The 18,182-nt window shown below is 40.3% G+C and overlaps 2 protein-coding genes and 1 long non-coding RNA gene across 3 annotated transcripts; 2 read left to right on the top strand and 1 right to left on the bottom strand.

Moving 5' to 3' along the window:
- Positions 1 to 7,736: 7,736 nt before the first annotated feature.
- Positions 7,737 to 10,232, top strand: LOC134190842 (uncharacterized). The gene is made up of 3 exons (XR_009971685.1): positions 7,737 to 7,799; positions 7,866 to 7,920; positions 10,113 to 10,232. It is a non-coding gene; the product is annotated as an uncharacterized LOC134190842 (long non-coding RNA).
- Positions 10,233 to 11,561: 1,329 nt separating this feature from the next.
- LOC134186738 (MORN repeat-containing protein 4-like) lies at positions 11,562 to 14,064 on the bottom strand. Its single transcript, XM_062654773.1, has 2 exons — positions 13,682 to 14,064; positions 11,562 to 11,823 (listed from the first exon to the last, which is right to left on the bottom strand). The coding sequence occupies exons 1-2, from the start codon at positions 14,019 to 14,021 to the stop codon at positions 11,720 to 11,722; spliced, it is 444 nt and encodes a 147-aa protein (XP_062510757.1). The 5' UTR covers positions 14,022 to 14,064; the 3' UTR covers positions 11,562 to 11,719.
- An 852-nt stretch (positions 14,065 to 14,916) lies between these two features.
- LOC134184207 (charged multivesicular body protein 3-like) lies at positions 14,917 to 16,914 on the top strand. Its single transcript, XM_062651837.1, has 7 exons — positions 14,917 to 14,981; positions 15,047 to 15,107; positions 15,173 to 15,352; positions 15,670 to 15,791; positions 15,849 to 15,960; positions 16,497 to 16,540; positions 16,605 to 16,914. Exons 1-7 carry the CDS (start codon positions 14,937 to 14,939, stop codon positions 16,698 to 16,700), a joined length of 660 nt encoding a protein of 219 aa, XP_062507821.1. The 5' UTR covers positions 14,917 to 14,936; the 3' UTR covers positions 16,701 to 16,914.
- The last annotated feature ends 1,268 nt before the right edge of the window (positions 16,915 to 18,182 follow it).

Raw genomic sequence — 18,182 nt, 5'->3', positions numbered from 1 at the left:
TTGACTCGCATTTCAGACCGTGCACATCTAGCTGAGATGCCAATGGTGGCTATGGATGTGTGAATGCAAAACAGGGCCAGGGTCAAGCTCAGGGCGCAATTTAGCGGACCCCTTGTAAACACGCCTTAGATGGTGTACTAGTCTAAGTGATGAAGTAAATAGGGTTAGCAGAGTAAAGAGACAGTCTGTCTACTGTGACCTGTATTGTCCACATTGACAGAATCTTAGTTAATGCATGTTTCCCTCATATGTAGTCTACACTTGACAGAAAGTTGGCTTACTATTTGCGGAAGTGACTGATTGACATTTTTTTGTTATTGCATTGTGTGTAGGGTTATGCAATAAAGTGTAGCTGAGAAATGTAAATTAAGTTGTACATGCACTCACTAAAAATTGAAGTAGGCGTGTGTAGATATAATGGGTGTGTTTCTATTTCAACTTTACAAATATTTTACAAAAGTGTGGCAACCCTGAGTCTGTCTACCTGTTTGTACGTATGCCTGTATGTGTGCAAAGTTGGATCCAGAGGGGGGTTAACGGGATTGAAACCCCCTCTTTTCCAATAGGCGTGGTTCAATAATTTCATTAGAAAAGAGAAAATTAGTAATGCTATAAATAACTGTTAACAGTGAACCCCCTCTTTCAAAAATTCCTGGATTCGGCGCTGGTGTGTATGTATGTGCTTTAATTTTTTCAGTTTTCTTGATTGAGACTTTTGTTTAGGTCATCTCTGGTTTGCCTGGAGTTGGCAAAGAGGTGGCTGTGAGGCAGCTTTTGCATAGACATAATCAATCTAATCGATGGAATCGAATCATTCACTTGAATGGCAGCAGCAATTGCACATGGCAACTTTCTTGTGCCTTTGCGGTGAGAACTGCATGTTTTCAGTAATTGCTTAATTATTGCTGTTGTTTGTTTGCTTGCTTGTTTGTTTTTTTGTCTTTTTGTTACTTTATCAGGGATGGCCAAATGCAGCTCCTGACCTGTTGGGCTTGGTCACTTTTAAAATCTCTTGTGTGCTATTAATTGTGTAGTGCGATGTCTTATATTGTCTTTTTCTGTGCTTTCTGGAGACTCTGAGGCCATTGCATGCACGAGCTCCATGTGAGTTTGTTGCAGGCTGTCATCAGCTTGAGTATAATAAAACAACATGTTAATTAATTTAACTGATATGTGGTTTTGGATAAGGAGGGAGTGTAAAGAGGGCACTACTGCAAACAGCCTGAAACCTAGCCTTGTCCCCAGACTCTCTCGCACTAGTCTTGTCTGGTGCCCGTATGGTAATTCCAAGCACGGCCGGTCAAGATTAGCGCCAGAGAGTCTGGGGATGAGGCTACCTGAAACCTTGGTCACTCCCTTGTTTATCCATCTGTTTGTTTGTTTGTTCAATTGTACACAATTGTGCATACAGTATATATATACATATATATATTTATATATATTTATATATATATATATATATATATATATATATATATATATATATACACACATATGTCTCTCTGTTCACATGCAGTGCGAACACTTTGGTATCAATTCAAATCGACTTCGAAGTCATGAGAAAATCTCAGAGCTTATGCAGCAGCTTGATCAATCAACTCAAACGCTGTTTGTGTGCTTGAACTTAACAGAGTCTTGTTTGCCACAGTTGAAGTTTTTGCTGCAAATGTTGAACACTAACAGTGTTCAAGCTGATGTCCTTGTAACCACGAGATGTAAGGCTGTCCTTGTAATGAAACTGGTTAATGAAAGCCACTGTGCTGAGTTTTCACTGCATGATCTCCTTCCACTTGAAATCAAGTCTTTGTTTGCTGGCTCAAACTGTTTGGAGCAAGCATCAAGCAGCAATAGCACATCAAGGAACAGTAGCTACATCATAAGCTGCTTACTAAGTCATGCATCTACAGCTCAACTAACACGACGCTACTGCATTCAGCTGAAAATTGAATTAACTGGTTTGCTATCAAAATTACAAAATCGAATTGTGGCAGAATTGAAAGAGCGTTCAAGCACAAATGAAAAGGATGTTGAACCTTCAATTGACTATCTGCTCATTTTACGAGCTATTTTGCTGGTTATTCTGGATGAAATATCTGATAACAGTAAGCTTGTGTTAGGGATGGTGTGTGTTACAGCGACCGAGTGGGGTTTACCTATTGAAATCCTAACTGCAGCAGTGCATCAGTTAGTTACAGAAACAAGACTTGATATTTCTGTTTCACAGAGCTTGGCAGAACTAAACTCATTTGGTATCATTGAGATTGAAACACAGCAAACGAACAGCTCAGCTGTGTTTGTTCCTCGTACATTTCAGGAGATCATTGTGAAGTTTCACAAGTTATCAACTGCACAAACAATTTTTCACATGGCTAAATCTTTATCAGATAAACTACCTCCCGAGAAAGTGTTTTCTTACACTTACGAAGATTTAATGTTGTTTTCACATGCAATGGCTCTGACACACCATTGCATGTTTGTTGATTTCAATCGAGTACAGGTTCGAAGTCTTCTGAATCTTTTGATGTTTACACGAGATTTGTACTTGTCATTGGCGATGCCATCTGAAGCAAGAAAGGTCAGCGAGGTTCTGCTGATGAGACAGTATTTGCTTTCTGACAACAAGTTTGCTATGGCAAAGGAAACAATTCAAATTCAACTGTTTTGTTTTGACTTGCTTGGCACATGTCCTGTTACTATCGACCAGACTGTTGATGTACTGCACAGGATTGCCAGCATATTTTGTGCTCACAACTTGAGTTGTTTTGCAACACCCATGGTCAGTAGTTTACAGAATGTTGTCAGGAAGTTTGCTGTGCAGGATAGCACATATGTTAGAAAAGTGTTGCTATTAGCAGATGCCCAAATGGCAAATGGTCAGCGTCGTGATGCTTCACAAAGCTTAGAAATGATAGTTCGAGGAGGTTTGAAACCGTGTGACATGAAAACAAAATTAACTAGTATACTGTCTGATGTTCAGTTTGCAGGTCATTATGACACCAGTTGCTATCAAATCGGAAAGAGATGCATTACGTTTGGGTTCAGTGTGTGTGCCGAGGTGTTTTTGCATCACTTGAAAACATCTACACGTGATTTTGCTTTGAAGTTGAAAGCACAGCAGGCATTAGCTATCATGTTTCGACAAACCAACAAGTTGGAGGAATGCAAACGAGCATATCAGGAATTATACAAACTAGCAAAAACATTCAACTATTGTGAGTACCAAGTTATAGCTCTTTTAGGTGAAGCAGAGTGTGCACGTACGGGTAAACCTGATACGACATCCGATTTATATGAGCAAGCTTTCCGTTTGTGTTGCTCTATGAAGAAACGAATCACACCAGAGCTGTATGCTGAAGTCATACTGCGACTTGCTGGAGTCTGCGATGATAAAGATAGGGCTAGAGAAATTTGTGGACATTTCACGAAGACATTTGATCTGAATAATGACCAACAAATGCTTTCTGCTTGCTATTGCAAACTTGGTGAGTGGTACTTTGATGCAAATGATTTAAAAGAAGCATCGACATTGTTTGCTAATGCTGTGGATGCTGCAAAGCAATGTGATGACGTCTTTGCACTGGCTCAAGCACATTGGTTTCTATGTTGTTGTCAACACTTGCAACAATCCCGTTGTCATGAACAAACAGAGGGGGCGTTTACTTTGTCTTTGAGTTACGCACAAGAAATAAGCAAAAAGAAGATACCATCAGGATTGCATTTGGATGATGATGACAACGACAGTATTCTTCTGTTGGACGCAATGGTTACTCGAGGTGGTTGTCTTGCTGAGAATATTAGAATTGTTGTAGCTCACTGCATCGAAGCACGCTCACGACATGAGCTTAATGAGAATGAGAAAGAGCTAGAGATCTACAGATCTGTTATATTTGCACTGTATGAAGTTAACCGACTGCTTGAAGTCAGAGACGCTGGGTTGCAAAGGCAGGTAAAGCGTTGGATTGAAATTTGTAAGAAATCTCTTTCTACTTGGTTGGAAGAGCGTTTTTCTTCTTTTGACTCGATTGTTTCTCAAGGCAATTTTGAAGAAGCTCTTGTTATATCAGAATTGCGTAGATCTTTTGACGAGCCAGGCACCATAATTCGACTACGTCAGCGTGGAGTCGAACTGGACTTGAATTTTACGATTGACAACATTAAGGAGGTAGTTCAAGACCAATCAGCAACTTTGCTTGTTTATAGAGTTTATGGAAAGCAGAATCCTTTGGTCTGCATATTTGTGGTTGACCCCAAAACAGGAAATGTTCATCATGCAACAACGAAATTACCTCTTGAATCTATTGATAACGTTTGTTGGAAAATTCAACGGATGGACTATTCATCTGCATCATCCACGTCTTCAAATTTTGAACTGAATAAGGAAGATTTAGTAGTATTGTATGAAAGTTTGTTGGCTCCAATAAGAGAGAAGCTACCTAAGCAAAATTCAGGGTTAGTTTTGGTTATTGATGCAGAGATTGCATTTGTCCCATTTGCAGCTCTTCAGAAAGATGTCTTGAGTTTGGATATCAATCAACGATACAGTATTTGTTACATTCCTTCGGTTTTTAGTCTGAAGGTGCCGCAGATCAACTTAGAGACAGGTTTCTGCATTCCTGCTGTTGTGGCTGCTCCAGGCTTCACTACAGAATCTACAGAATCTACAGAAGATTCTGAACACACAGAAGAGCAACAAGTAGACTCATCTGCTTTGCCACAGTCTATAATTGAAGCACACATTGTGGGATCCCACTGCCAATCTTTACCATTGGTTGATGTTTTGGCTACAAAAGAAATGGTTGCACCTTATTTTTCGCTTGCATATCTTATTCACATTGCAACACATGGGCGGTATAGTGATAGTTGTGTACATCTGAAGTTTTACAGTTGTGAGATGGTAGATGAGGATCTGAAGCCTTCAATCTTATCAGGAAATGAGATTAAGCACATGAAGCTTCGATCAAAGCTAGTAGTTTTGAGTGCTTGTGTTACCGGATTGAATCACTTTCAACATGGTGAAAAAATGGGGCTTTCACGATCATTCTTTGAAGCAGGAGCTGAGACTGTTCTGGCAACTCTATGGTCAGTTGATGATGCCTATACTAGACGTTTGATGAGCTTCTTTTACTGGAAGTTGCGGAACAACTGTTCAATTGCTGAATCTTTGCAGAAAGCCATACTGCTATTAAGAACTGTTTTTTGTAGACTAGACCCTCTTGCCTGGGCTAGTTTTTTTGTTATAGGGAGCGGCAATGTTGTTCTGTCATTTCCTAAATCATCTCTTTTTATTCCTCATGTTGATTGTTGTGGTTACTTTGCGGGAAGTGAAAAGATTATGGCTAGTTTGCTCCAATGGCATACATGTACATCAAGAGATGGTTATAAATTGAAGGTTTGTTTTGTAATACTTATTGTTTGTGAGGATTTGCTGATTGTTTTGTAATGTGTAGGTAATAAGTGGACTTAGTGGAAGTGGCAAGGCGACCACGGTGGATGAAATGCTCTATAGAGTTGGCTCACAATATAGAAATGTAATTAGAATCGACGACAACCATCCTGGAGCCCTTGAAGCAGCTATGGAAGAATTGGTCAGTTTATTTTTGTCAACACTCATTAGCTGTACTAATTTTGCTTGTTTGTGATAGAGTTTACAGTTTCACTGGTTTTTCTGCAAAGAGGATGAAGTTGGCCATCTCAAATGTGGGAACGATGAGGATCGGACTCGTCTTCTAATTTTGAAACGTGTTCGTGATTTTAATAGTATAAAGGAGATTGCTCGTAGATTTAAAGGAAGAGTGATTGTGACAACTGACTGTAGACCTGTGGCAATAGACTGGATGTCTCAAGAAGATACTGATGAGTGCTTCATAGACATGAATACGTCTGATGAAGACATTAAGAGTTGCTTTGTGACAAATTTGGGATGTGATTTTTTTGATGATGAGAATGTGAATGTGACTAACTGTTCAGACATGGTGAATTCGCTATTAATTGCCAAGGAACTTCCCTTAGGCTACCTATTGGAGGCTTGGCTTGCATCTTTATATATGCGTTTGGTTTGCAGATCATTGAGTGGATTGTCGTCATGTCTAATATTGAAGACACAAAGACTTGATGTTGTTGACTACCTTGTTCACGAGGCATTTGAGTCATTATCATCCAGAGTGCAATATGTTCTTCTTTTGTGTTCGCTACGTGACTGTGGAAACACACCAACATTGCTACTGGTTGACACTTTGTCTAACTGCATTGTGACAAGGCAGCAAGTTGAAAAAGACATTGCTTATGCTGTGGATCTGAAGCTTGTCTGTCGTGACTACAGTGCAATTGTATTGAAACATGATTTGTGTAATGTAGATTATAGTGGAAGTGTAGAAGTAATCAGTATGCATCCTTGGGTGCAGTCACTGCTTTGTCAAAAGTTATCACAAGATTTTCTTGTGCAAATAGCAGACAATTTCAGCCAAGCTTTGGGTGAGCATTTGGACATAAACAGTGGTATTTCTGTCAGTCTTCGTGCATCGTTGACTGCTCGTGGAGTGACATTTTGTAACTTGCTGCTGTCAAACAACTGTTCGCACTTGTTGGATGAGAAGAGTGTAGCTAAAGTCAAACAGCTTATTTGGTGCTTGGAGAATTATTCATGGCCAAAGAGAATTGACTCTAATGTTACTAAAAGGTTGAAAGGTTAGTGATGCACAATATTAAAGGCACTGTCCAGATTGTAGAAATTTGGTAAACAAAATTAATTTAGTATGTCTATCACAAACCAAATACATATTGTTTACAAAGTTGATTCATTTCAGTGCACTGTGGTTGTGGTAAGTGGCATTGAAGAAATATTGTCAACTGACAACTAGGTGACAATATTACTAGTAAACAAGGTGTCGACAAACCGCCATGTTATCACAGTGAGTTGAATCCCTGCTTTGTGATTCAGTATGTTAGAGACTGTAAGAATTGTAATTAAATAAACTTTATTGACTTTGTTTAGCAAAAACCATCAGTTTGGGAGATTTTCTGTATGCCTTGTTTATTAGAGATAAAGTAGTTAATCTGGATGTTGTCTTTTTAATTGAGTTAATAGTTGAGCAGACTGATATTTAACTGTTAATTTTGAAATTTAGGTGAATTGGATTCCAGTTCTTCTCAAGACGACTCTTCTCATTGCTGAGTTCTATGTACCCTCGGAATCAACCTGATAGCTGTGATGATCTTACAGTTTTATTTCTAATTTGTTGTTTTAGCATAATTAATTTTTAATTGTTTTCCTGATGTGGTGTCCTGTCTAAGATGAAAGTGCATGATTGGTTTCGTAAGTTACATGATCATGCACAGTCAATATGCAGATTACAAAATTTTACATCAACCACTCCATATCAATTGCTCATCAAAATTTTATCATTTTATTGATTGATTGGTCATGGTGACACTGTTTACTATTTGTGCATGATGACAATCTAAAACAATAAACAAATGCCTCATGTTTTAGTTGTTACAGAAGCTTTATATATTTTACCGTTACACACACACACACACACACACACACACACACACACACACACACACACACACACACACACACACACACACACACACACACACACACACACACACACACACCACACCACACCACACATACACACGCACGCGCACACACGAGCAATTCCGGCAAAAGCTCCTCCCCTCGCGTGATTCACGTGCGTTTACTTCAGCGGCAGGCCTGCGAAGCTACTCGGAGGTATGTGATTGCGCATGCCCCATTGGTGTATCGTACAGCGATGGTGTCTCCTCTTATCAGGGTAGAAAACTGAGACAGATCTGTTGTTCGAATCGTGTTGCATCTCACAGTGAGTTTGTTTTTCTAGTTTTCAAGATACGCTGCGTTGGTAGTGGGAGTAGCTTACGGATACCAACGAAACGGTGAGCCTTGTTGTCCACTGACTATGATTTCCTGTAACTACCAGTGACATACAAAATGATTTCTTAAAGTTCTTGACTCATTGCATTGTGGGGCTCCGTTCTGGGGTAATTGATTTGCGTCACGTGACTCGTGCTGTTTGTGTGCGGGTATGCATGTGAATGGAGTCGGGGCGACTGTACTATAGTAGCAGCACAGTGTGAGGGGAGATGACACCTTGAAATTAGATTGATGTTGTCATCGCTCCAGGAATGTTGGAATACCTGGAACCTCACTACTGGAGTCCTGGACTATGTACCTTTGGGACTGGCCTGACCTAGTCTCGCGTAGCCACATCCTTACCCCGCCTTCATGCTGTAAGCTCTCTCACTGACACCAGCTCATCAAACGCACAGACGGAGACGGATGTTCACTGACACCGTTTTGTATCTTCTGCCCATGTGTGTGTGTGTGTGTGTGTGTGTGTGTGTGTGTGTGTGTGTGTGTGTGTGTGTGTGTGTGTGTGTGTGTGTGTGTGTGTGTGTATAAGCAGCATATACAAATCACGAGCTGGTCTGTCATCACTTCAAGACATAAGTGACATTAAAGGAGCACTGTCCAGATCTATGCGCATACTCGAAGACGCACGCGCCCTTTTAGTGTGCAAAATAGACGGGAACGGGAGGCTGTGAGTCAAGAAATAGAGTGCCGTGTGTTCTGCTAGGCCGTTCACTATACAGAGTCTGAATGTGTAGATATGCGGATTGTACAAGTACTCTAGCTAGTGCTAGATGTAGTCGTCACGTAGTTTAAGTCTACCAGGATTGTTGCCTAGGTGTGACGGACGTGTGAAAATTGAACAGTCAATGTAGGAGTATTCTTTTCAGCTGTACATCTTCTGCGTAGAAACATTGTCACAACCCTTGCAGTTCTGCTTCCACTCGCACGCCATTGCAGAATACGATATTTCCATCGTTTCTGTCCTGAATGCACTCGGAAGTGCACGAACAAACGCCGCTGTACATGTAAACACTTACTTTCTGAACAGCAGTATCACACGTTTCCACGTGCAGGATCAGTAAACTAGGCTATCTCTCGCAATCCCTGTTTGCACGCAGCCCAAAATCTCGATATATTACAAGTCCAAAGATTCTTTGCAGTAAGAGTGTAGAGTTTGTGGTACGGTATCACATTCTTCCAGCGTTGTCGTGCCAAGTTTCTCTGATTTCGAGATTTTGATTTTGTGTATACATTTTTTAAATCCGGTATCCGAGGCACCAGCGTGCAAACATCTGGATAGTGCTCCTTTAACAAGTCATCAGTGGGCTCAGTGGACAAACCATCGCATCCTGGCTGTATATTTGGGTATGGGCATTTTCAGGCAGAAAGTCCTGACTTGCTGCACATGGGCGTACCATATAAGATGAAATATTGGCGGGGAATTTATTTTGGCGGATTTTTCAGCGACCGCCAATATTAATCCGCCATTAATTTGGCCACTGGGATATGTTGACGTCATCATCCACGTGGATCAGGCATCATATGGCGATGTGGTGGTACGATCACATGGATGAGGCCACAAGATGGTAGGTAATCCTTGCTTGCCGTCTGTTGTGCCTATGAAGGAGGCCGTGAGGCTATGGATGAAGATTGTCACGTTCACGTGGCTCCCGTTCTTTCCACTGAAACATTCAACTTCATTACTAGGCAGCTGTATCTGGAGACCAGTAAGTTAGGGAAACGCGCGCCACGAACACAGCTGTCACTCACAAACTTCTCCATGACCCCTTCAAACAACGATGTCTGACCGCCAAAATAAAATCTGCCAATATGCTTTGACCATCATTTCTTAGCAAATCGCCACTATAAATTCCCGCCAATGGTATATATACATATATTATGTGTATGCAAATGTATACAGGCATGGGTGTTATTTCAGGCAGAAAGTCCTGACCTGCTGCACGTGTGTGTGTGTGTGTGTGTGTGTGTGTGTGTGTGTGTGTACGTACAAGCATGGGTGTTATTTCAGTATGGGTGAATACAGATCATAACTGCCTCTTGATTAATTGCCTCACCAGACGTTCGATACAATTTCTTAGGGAATTGTCTGTAGTTACACTAGACATGTAGTTCTATTGCTTTGGTGCAGGATGGTCAGGAGATTAAATTGTTATGATGTAAAATGCTCATCACATTGTCATTCTTCCGTCTTTAGGTCGTCTTCAAGAATTAGATAAGGCGAGAAAGATACAGAAGGATCTCGAAAAGGGATCTCACGGCAGTCAAGAACACTCGGGACATTGACAAATAGAGTTGTAGACGACGACAAGGATATGACGAACACTAAACGCTTACGATGTTTAACAAGTTATCATGCACTGTAATTACTAAGTGTTTAGTAAGCCAACCTCATATTATAATGTCAACCGTACATAAGTGTGTTGTGGATACAGACATGGATCAGTCTTGTTTTGAGTCGTTATTGTCAGGCAATAGCAAAAATATTTTGTCTTGTTCTTGCCAAGTGCAGACGCCGGGTACTTATTGTGTGATCAAACTGGTTATTTGTTTCTATTGTGTGGGTGTATTGGATAGTAAGCATTTTCATTGAGATTGTTGCCTATAATGATTGCTGTGATGTCACATGTGTGAGCTAATCGTTTGTGATATTGGGTTTGAGTATATTGGCAATTGGATGTGTGTGTGTGGTGTGGTGTGTGTGTGTGTGTGTGTGTGTGTGTGTGTGTGTGTGTGTGTGTGTGTGTTAAGGGTGGAGCCCAACCCAAGCTGCTTCTGAAATTCTATTTACAGTAGCTGGACATCTTTCTTTTCATACCCCATAAATACTAGATCGTGGTCTCTGACACGAGATTATTGCTCAACAATACAAATTCATTACTTGTTGATCACCAGAGTCCATCCCAATTTTTGGGGCCACCTCCACATTCTTTATTTCTTATTCTGGGTTTGAACTTTTATTAGCATGTATGCCAATGCATGTGGCAGGTCCTTACTACATAGTGACACGTGCCTACAGTTACATGTGACACTTTACTCATTTGTTGTTCATGTTTCTTGTCCTTCATTGAGATCACGAGTCGACCCTTTGCTGTTGCAGTTTTATGACGGATAGCAAGTTTCAATGACATACCACACATACACGTATCAATAAAAAAGCCGTTTGTCCGTCCCAATTTCTTAGAAATTCTGACGATCAACAAGTAATTACCATAATTTTGCGTGACCTTAAATATTTATTTTATTTGGTTATTTTAAGAAAAAGTTTGAAAATTAAATATTTGGATGTTGCCACCCTCGTACAGTTGGCAACACAAAAAACTGTGCCCCATCCCATCATAGCATGTTTGTCTGATAGCATCCTCACAGCATCCTATTGACTTGGATTCGTTTCGTACAAACGTGGAGATTCCTCCAGACAATGAGGCGACAGCAATATGTAAAACAAAATTCCAACCTTGAACTCAAATAATTAATTAATTAATGATTTTAATATATGGCAAAACCAGTGGTTTCGAAGGTCCAATAGCGTGACCACACGGTGTATTAGTCTCAGTAGCCACACCCATTATTTTTGTGGGAGGGCGTGGCTAGTGAGATTAACTCCCTATATTGTTAATGCACCAAACGTGCATACAGAAGCATGTCATCGTTATGTTGCTATATTTACCAGCACATTTCTCTATACCTCGCCCATGGTAAACGCTACCACGACCCACCTACCTGAAATCTGTCATCGTTTAATTAGATGATTTAATCTACATCAAAGGTCCAGTCTGTCCAGCAGATGTCTCGACTATCTGTTCATACTTGTGCCTGCACCTTGGCCGTCTGAGCGGCGACTTGAGCTTTCCTGATGGCGTCTTTAGCTCCGCATCGGTTGATGACTCTGTTGCCCTGGAATGTTCCTGCATAAGAAAAAATCATGAAGGCTCGTCGTCACCTCCTATGTCCATGACCCAAATTGTAAATAATTAAATAATTATTTATTATTAGTGTGTGTTAGTGTTTGGTTTAATGTGTGACTGGGAGATCATGTGACAAACTGAAGTCAAGATCACTCGACTATATGTAAGTGTATTTGTATTGAAATTGTTTGCATGCTAATTGTTACCTTATTTTAATATTAATGAGGGTAATTGTTGGTAGTAATAATTATTATTTCCGCCTGTCGAGTAAGTAGTAAACTGATCCAGGTGTGTGTGTGTGTGTGTGTGTGTGTGTGTGTGTGTGTGTGTGTGTGTGTTACAAGATATGTTTGACAAATTTATATCAACCACATGAATCATGTTGGATGTGCATATTGTTGAATAAAACGTAGTTCAACTGTTATATTTTGTTTCCATGGCAACATTTACTGTTCGACATCACCGTGATGTAAGGTAGTAAATAATTGTTAATTAATTTACCTACAAAAGAAAGCCAAGTCACATACATTGATATCTATCAGCTTCCCTTAAATGTAAGACGGTTGAATTAGGTGCATAAGTGAAGACTGTTTCCATAGATAGTGTGACATCACGTGACAAACTTTAAAAATACAAAACATTCCCAATTTGTATGAGTTTCATAAGATGTAGGGGTAACGGTGGCCGGATGGATAAGCAACAATGAAGGCAAGTGCCCTACTGACTTCTTATTCGGTGGACTTGCTCACAACTACGGAGCCAGTCTGAGGACCAAGTCTGATGTAATAGTTAGCACCTTGTACAGTGGAACAGGATACAATACTGATGGTCTAAACTGCCTATCTTCGACTTCCAGTCTGGTCGCAGCCTAAATTTGTCGGCAATTTTTAGTAAAATATCAATGACACAGACTGGAAATAATTGCTAAGCAAAATAGTGGCACAATATCGACACTAGCAGCTCTACACTACTTATCTGACTCGTATACTTCCGTTGGTGTGTCTGGTACCGTCACTTCCAGCATTCGTATTACACACTAGCCTCGTACCAAACCCTCTCGTGCCATTGTGTCTGGTTCCCGTATAACACGACAACGCCGCAGAGGTGTTGTCGTGTTATACAAGGGAACCAGGCATGACGGCACGAAAGGGTCTGGTACGAGGCTATTACACACCCTCAGTCTCCAGATACAGTAACCACACGATCATCCCTTGCAACATCATACACGTGTATACTTGTTTGTACTTTCTCTAATTTTTTTGGATAACCAGACCAGCAAGAGCAGCAACTTTCCTGATATAATATTATGTACAACTACCTCATTCTTCTAGAACTTCATTACTAACAGCATTAGCGACTTGACAACTTGCCTAACACCGGGATTGACTGGAAAGAACCCGGATTGACATCAGAATGCCTTTACAAGGACACTGAAAGCAAATTGACTAGCGCGCGCTAATCAAGTGTGGTCTTTCACAACTAACGCACGCTAACCAGATTTCATTTTACCAAGTGAAACAATGAAAATTTGTCGAATGACAATAGCCAAGTCACTCCTCACTAACATCTATCACCTACCTCTAAACCGGCAATATACGCTAATGGGTGACTGGCAAGCGTCCATTTTTAAAAAGTCTATGCCCTTCCGCTGTTCCTGTTTTATAGATGCCATGCAGGAAAACCGAGCAAAGTATTAATGTTTTGATCAGTACAGCACATCATCGATGTCAAGAAAGCAAACTATTGAGAATCAAGGAGCAGATGCCGGGCAGTCACGTGCACAGTAGGCGTGTCAAACAAACCACACCCGTCGCCCGAGTGACGTCACGACACCCGAATAGCCTCCCATCTTCCTTACCTTCGTTCTTTGGACGTCCCGTTGTTCCATCAGCAAACGTAGCAAGTCCGAGACCGTTCACCTTACCGTCTACGAACTGACCCTCAAACTTCATGCCGTCCTTTCGTCGAAAAACGCCGTAGCCGCCGTATTTTCCCTCCGAAAACTCGCCCTCGTAGCTCGAACCGTCGGAAAGCTTGAGAACGCCGTGCCCGTGACAGAGTCCTTCCTTGAAGTAGCCGACGTAGGACGTTTTGTCGGAGAACGTGAGTCTCCCGAAGCCGTGACGCTGTCCGTCTTCGTTCCACTCGCCGTCGTACTCGTCTCCGTCGTCGTACTTGAACTTGTGCCTTCCAGCCATCGAGAAGCGAACCGTCTTTACTCTAAATACGGGATAATGGTACGGGTTTGTCCCGGATTACAAAAACTAATCACGTGAATAGGGGCGTGGCAATGTTTTATCTTGATACATGTAACAAATTATTTGCAACAAAACATGTTACTAGATGCCTGGAAACGACTTTTACTCTCTAACTACGGCAAAGGTATGTAAAGTGTGTACATGTACAGTGTGCCTAGAGTTTGTAAAATGCGTCCCGGATATGTAACTCACGTGTGCTTTATGGGCGTTGCCTATAATGTCCCAAATAATAATCTGTGATATAATTAATTAATTAATTTTAAATGTTGTTTTAATGTAACTGTTTTAGAGTCTTGATATATAAGTACTATTTATAGATATATAAGTACTATTTATATATACAGTTACATTATTAATTAATTAATCTGTTATGTACTGTAGCCAGGCAATTGATAACTAGTCTAGTCATGCGCGCTTGTCACATCTCCTAAATTTTACTACATTTTTAAATTTTTAAATAAAATAAAACAAATAAAAAATTAAACTAAAATTTTTACATTTTTAAATAAACAATAAATTAAAAGTGTCTAATCTTTTAAATAAAACAAACCAAATAAACAATATACTAAAATTTCTAAATTTTTAAACAAAACTAAACAAATTAATAATAAACTAAAAATTTTAAATTTTTAAATGAAACAAGCCAAATAAACAATAAAGTAAAAATTCTAAATTTTTTGAATAAAACAAAACAAATAAATAATAAACTAAAAAATTTTAAATTTAAAAAAACAAAACAAATAAATAGTAAACTAAAAATTTCTAAATTTTAAAATAAAACAAAAAAATTATAAAATAACTAAAAATTCCTGATATCCCGGATGTCATTGACATCACCATCCTCCTCTGCTGACTATGGGATTGTTCGGAAAGACGAAAGAGAAAGATCCCAAAGAGATGGTAAACCGTAACCCATTCTCGCACACGACCAACATGACAGTCCTACATTCCAACATTTGTCCTAGGTGAGAGAGTGGCGCTCGTCTCTTCGCAAAGAACAGCGAGTAATCGACAGGCAGATACGCTGTAATGCTAGACCTCACGTCAACCGTTTGTGCGTTTTGTGTTTGATGAAGGGTTTTCTCGTCTAGCCATACAGAATGAAGAGAATAAGGTGAAGAGGTCTCTGCGCGACGCGGCGAAGAAGGGAGACAATGACGTGTGTCGTATCCTGGCTAAGGAACTCGTGCAGTCGCGCAAGGCTGTTAGTAAGCTGTACGCGTCGAAAGCGCAGATGAACTCCGTGATGATGAGCATGCAGACACAATTGTGTACGTAGATTTGGTGTGTGTGTATGTGTGTGTGTGTGTGTGTCTGTGTATGTGTGTGTTTCTGTGTCTGTGTGTCTGTGTCTGTGTGTGTGTCTTTGTGTGTGTGTGTGTGTGTGTGTGTGTGTGTGTGTGTGTGTGTGTGTGTGTGTGTGTGTGTGTGTGTGTGTGTGTGTATTTGTGTTTGTATTTGTGTACGTGTGTGTGTGTGTGTGTGTGTGTGTGTGTGTGTGTGTGTGTGTGTGTGTGTGTGTGTGTGTGTGTGTGTGTGTGTGTGTGTGTGTGTGTGTGACCTTAAGCATGTATTGTACTTTTTACAGCAACAATTCGAATGACCGGCTCGCTACAGAAGAGCACCGAGGTAATGAGATCAATGAACAGTTTAATGCGGGTGCCTGAAATTCAAGAGACGATGAGAGAGTTGTCACAAGAAATGATGAAGGTTGGGCATGTGTGAATGTTGGCATTTTGCGAGACAAAGTTTTGTGTGTTGTATTAGGCTGGAATCATGGAAGAGATGATGGAGGACACGTTTGAGTCGGTTGAAGAGGAAGGTCTCGACGAGGCAGCTGATGTCGAAGTTGAAAAGATCTTGTTTGAAGTTACTAACGGTGGGATTTGTTAAGATGGTTGTTGTGTAGCTTGTGTTGTAGCCTTTGATGCGATGTCTCTTCATTTGTTTGTCTGTTTGTCTGTTTGTTTGTTTGTCTGTTTGTTTGTCTGTCTGTCTGTTTGTCTGTCTGTTTGTCTGTCTGTCTGTCTGTGTTTGTCTTTCTGTCTGTTTTTCTTTTTCTTTTTTGTGTTTATTTTGTCTGTTTGGTTAGTGTCACTGTGTATGATTGTGACCACCATGTAACTCGTGTCAGAATATACATGTAAGGCTCTTGATTATTTTTGACAAATTGTCACTTTTTTGTCAACCAAACAATTGCTTGTCACAGTTTAGTAGGGAAAACAAGCTGATACAGTACAGTGTTCCATGTACTGGGTTAGTCGGTGAAGTACCACTTGTCTACCTGTCCTGTGTACTGTATTGCTCACCTGTTATCATCTCTGTACACGTATGCCCTCTTGTTACTTTGCACGTGTCATCGTTTTTATGACTTATTTATATCAATCATTTTATTGAAATTTGGTCGGTTGTTAGGAATTCTCGGCAAGGCATCAGAGACACCTACACAGTTGCCCGAAGTGAGTCTTCATTGTTATCATCATCTTGACAACTTAGTCATCTAAATCTAAATATATTCTACAGGCTGAGGAAGGTCCAGCAGCTGCAGCTGCCGTCGGTGGCGAAAGCTCAGACGAAGAGGAGGAAATGCAGAAGCGACTGGAAGCTCTACGGAGTTGATTGCTCTATGCACACTAACTGTACATGGATGGACGAGTATAAATTTTATCCGGGGGGGGGAGGGGGCATAATTATAGTTGTATATGTATAGTATAGTGTGTGGTGGCTGATGACAATGTGTTTGTGTAGTGTTGTTACGTTGTGACGTGAGAATGTCACGTGACACCTAGATTTGAGTCTGTCAATGAATAATTGAAGTTGTACTATTGATTGATGTCGGTATTGTTTGTAGGGATGAGTCTGGGTGTTTGTAAATCAAATATTTGATTATACTAAGCACGCAGTGTAACAGAACATTGTGTTGAGGAATGAGTCTGCATAATGACTGAAATATGTTTGACGGTATTACGCTCTACATAATGGCAATAATGAACAAGTTTATTATTTAAATTTGTAAATATTTGGAACTCATGTGGCACAGCAGAGTGAAAATGTAATGTTTGTAGAGGGCGTGTGTGTGTGTGTGTGTGCACGTGTGTGTAGGTGTGTGTGTGTGTATGTGTGTGTGCGTGCGCGTGTATGGGTGTGGGTGTGTCTGTGTGTCTGTGTGTGTGAGTGTCTGTGTGTCTGTGTGTGTGAGTGTCTGTCTGTCAATTCATCTATTTTGTATTCAAGATGTTCTTACAGGCTACAATAAGCAAAACACCCAGCAATTTCTAACTTGAAAAGTCTAGACTCAGATGATTCCTAAGTCTGTCTATGTATTTCTCTCAGATAAAGCTTTCATCACACCACTGAAAATGGTACACCAAGTCCAGTGCATGTGACCCTCCCTCCCTGTCTGTCTGTCTGTCTGTCTGTCTGTCTGTCTGAATAACAAAGTATAATCTATTCATAAATTGAACTAATACATAGGAATAAGCTAACAGAAAAACCTAGTGACCTAGGATGGTCTGTCTGTCCGTCTGTCTGTCCGTCTGTCTGTCTGTCTGTCTGTCTGTCTGTCTGTCTGTCTGTCTGTCTGTCTGTCTGTTTGTCTGTCAATCCATATATTTTATACATCAAAGCTATATAACAGTACATGTGAAGAAATGTATGAGTGTGTCTGCCTGTCTGTCTTTTTTATTCATCCATAATTTGTTTGTTTGTCTGTCTGTCTGTCTGTCTGTCTGTCTGTTTGTCAATACATATATTTTCAAACATTGAACTATTATACACCATCTAAGCAAAGCAACTAAATACTACCCAAGCCAATATGTCTGTCTGTCTGTCTGTCTGTCTGTCTGTTTGTCTGTCTGTCAATTCAAACTTAAGTTCAATAGTTAATGACTTTGTTGTTTGCAAAGACTGATTTGTACTTAAGAAATCCTAGCATGTGTACAAGTAGAATCTGTATGAGAATAAATTATCTGTCTGTCTGTCTGTCTGTCTGTCTGTATGTATGTATGTATGTATGTCAACACATATATCTTTGATACATTAAACTCTACTACACGTATGAAGAAATGCATGAGTGTGTCTGTCTGTCTGTCCTAGATGCCT

The sequence above is a fragment of the Corticium candelabrum genome, chromosome 1, assembly GCF_963422355.1.
Source record: "Corticium candelabrum chromosome 1, ooCorCand1.1, whole genome shotgun sequence".
NCBI classification, from domain to species: Eukaryota; Metazoa; Porifera; class Homoscleromorpha; order Homosclerophorida; family Plakinidae; genus Corticium; species Corticium candelabrum.
Note: the sequence above shows the minus strand (reverse complement) of the source record. Positions and strands in the feature narration are given on the sequence as shown.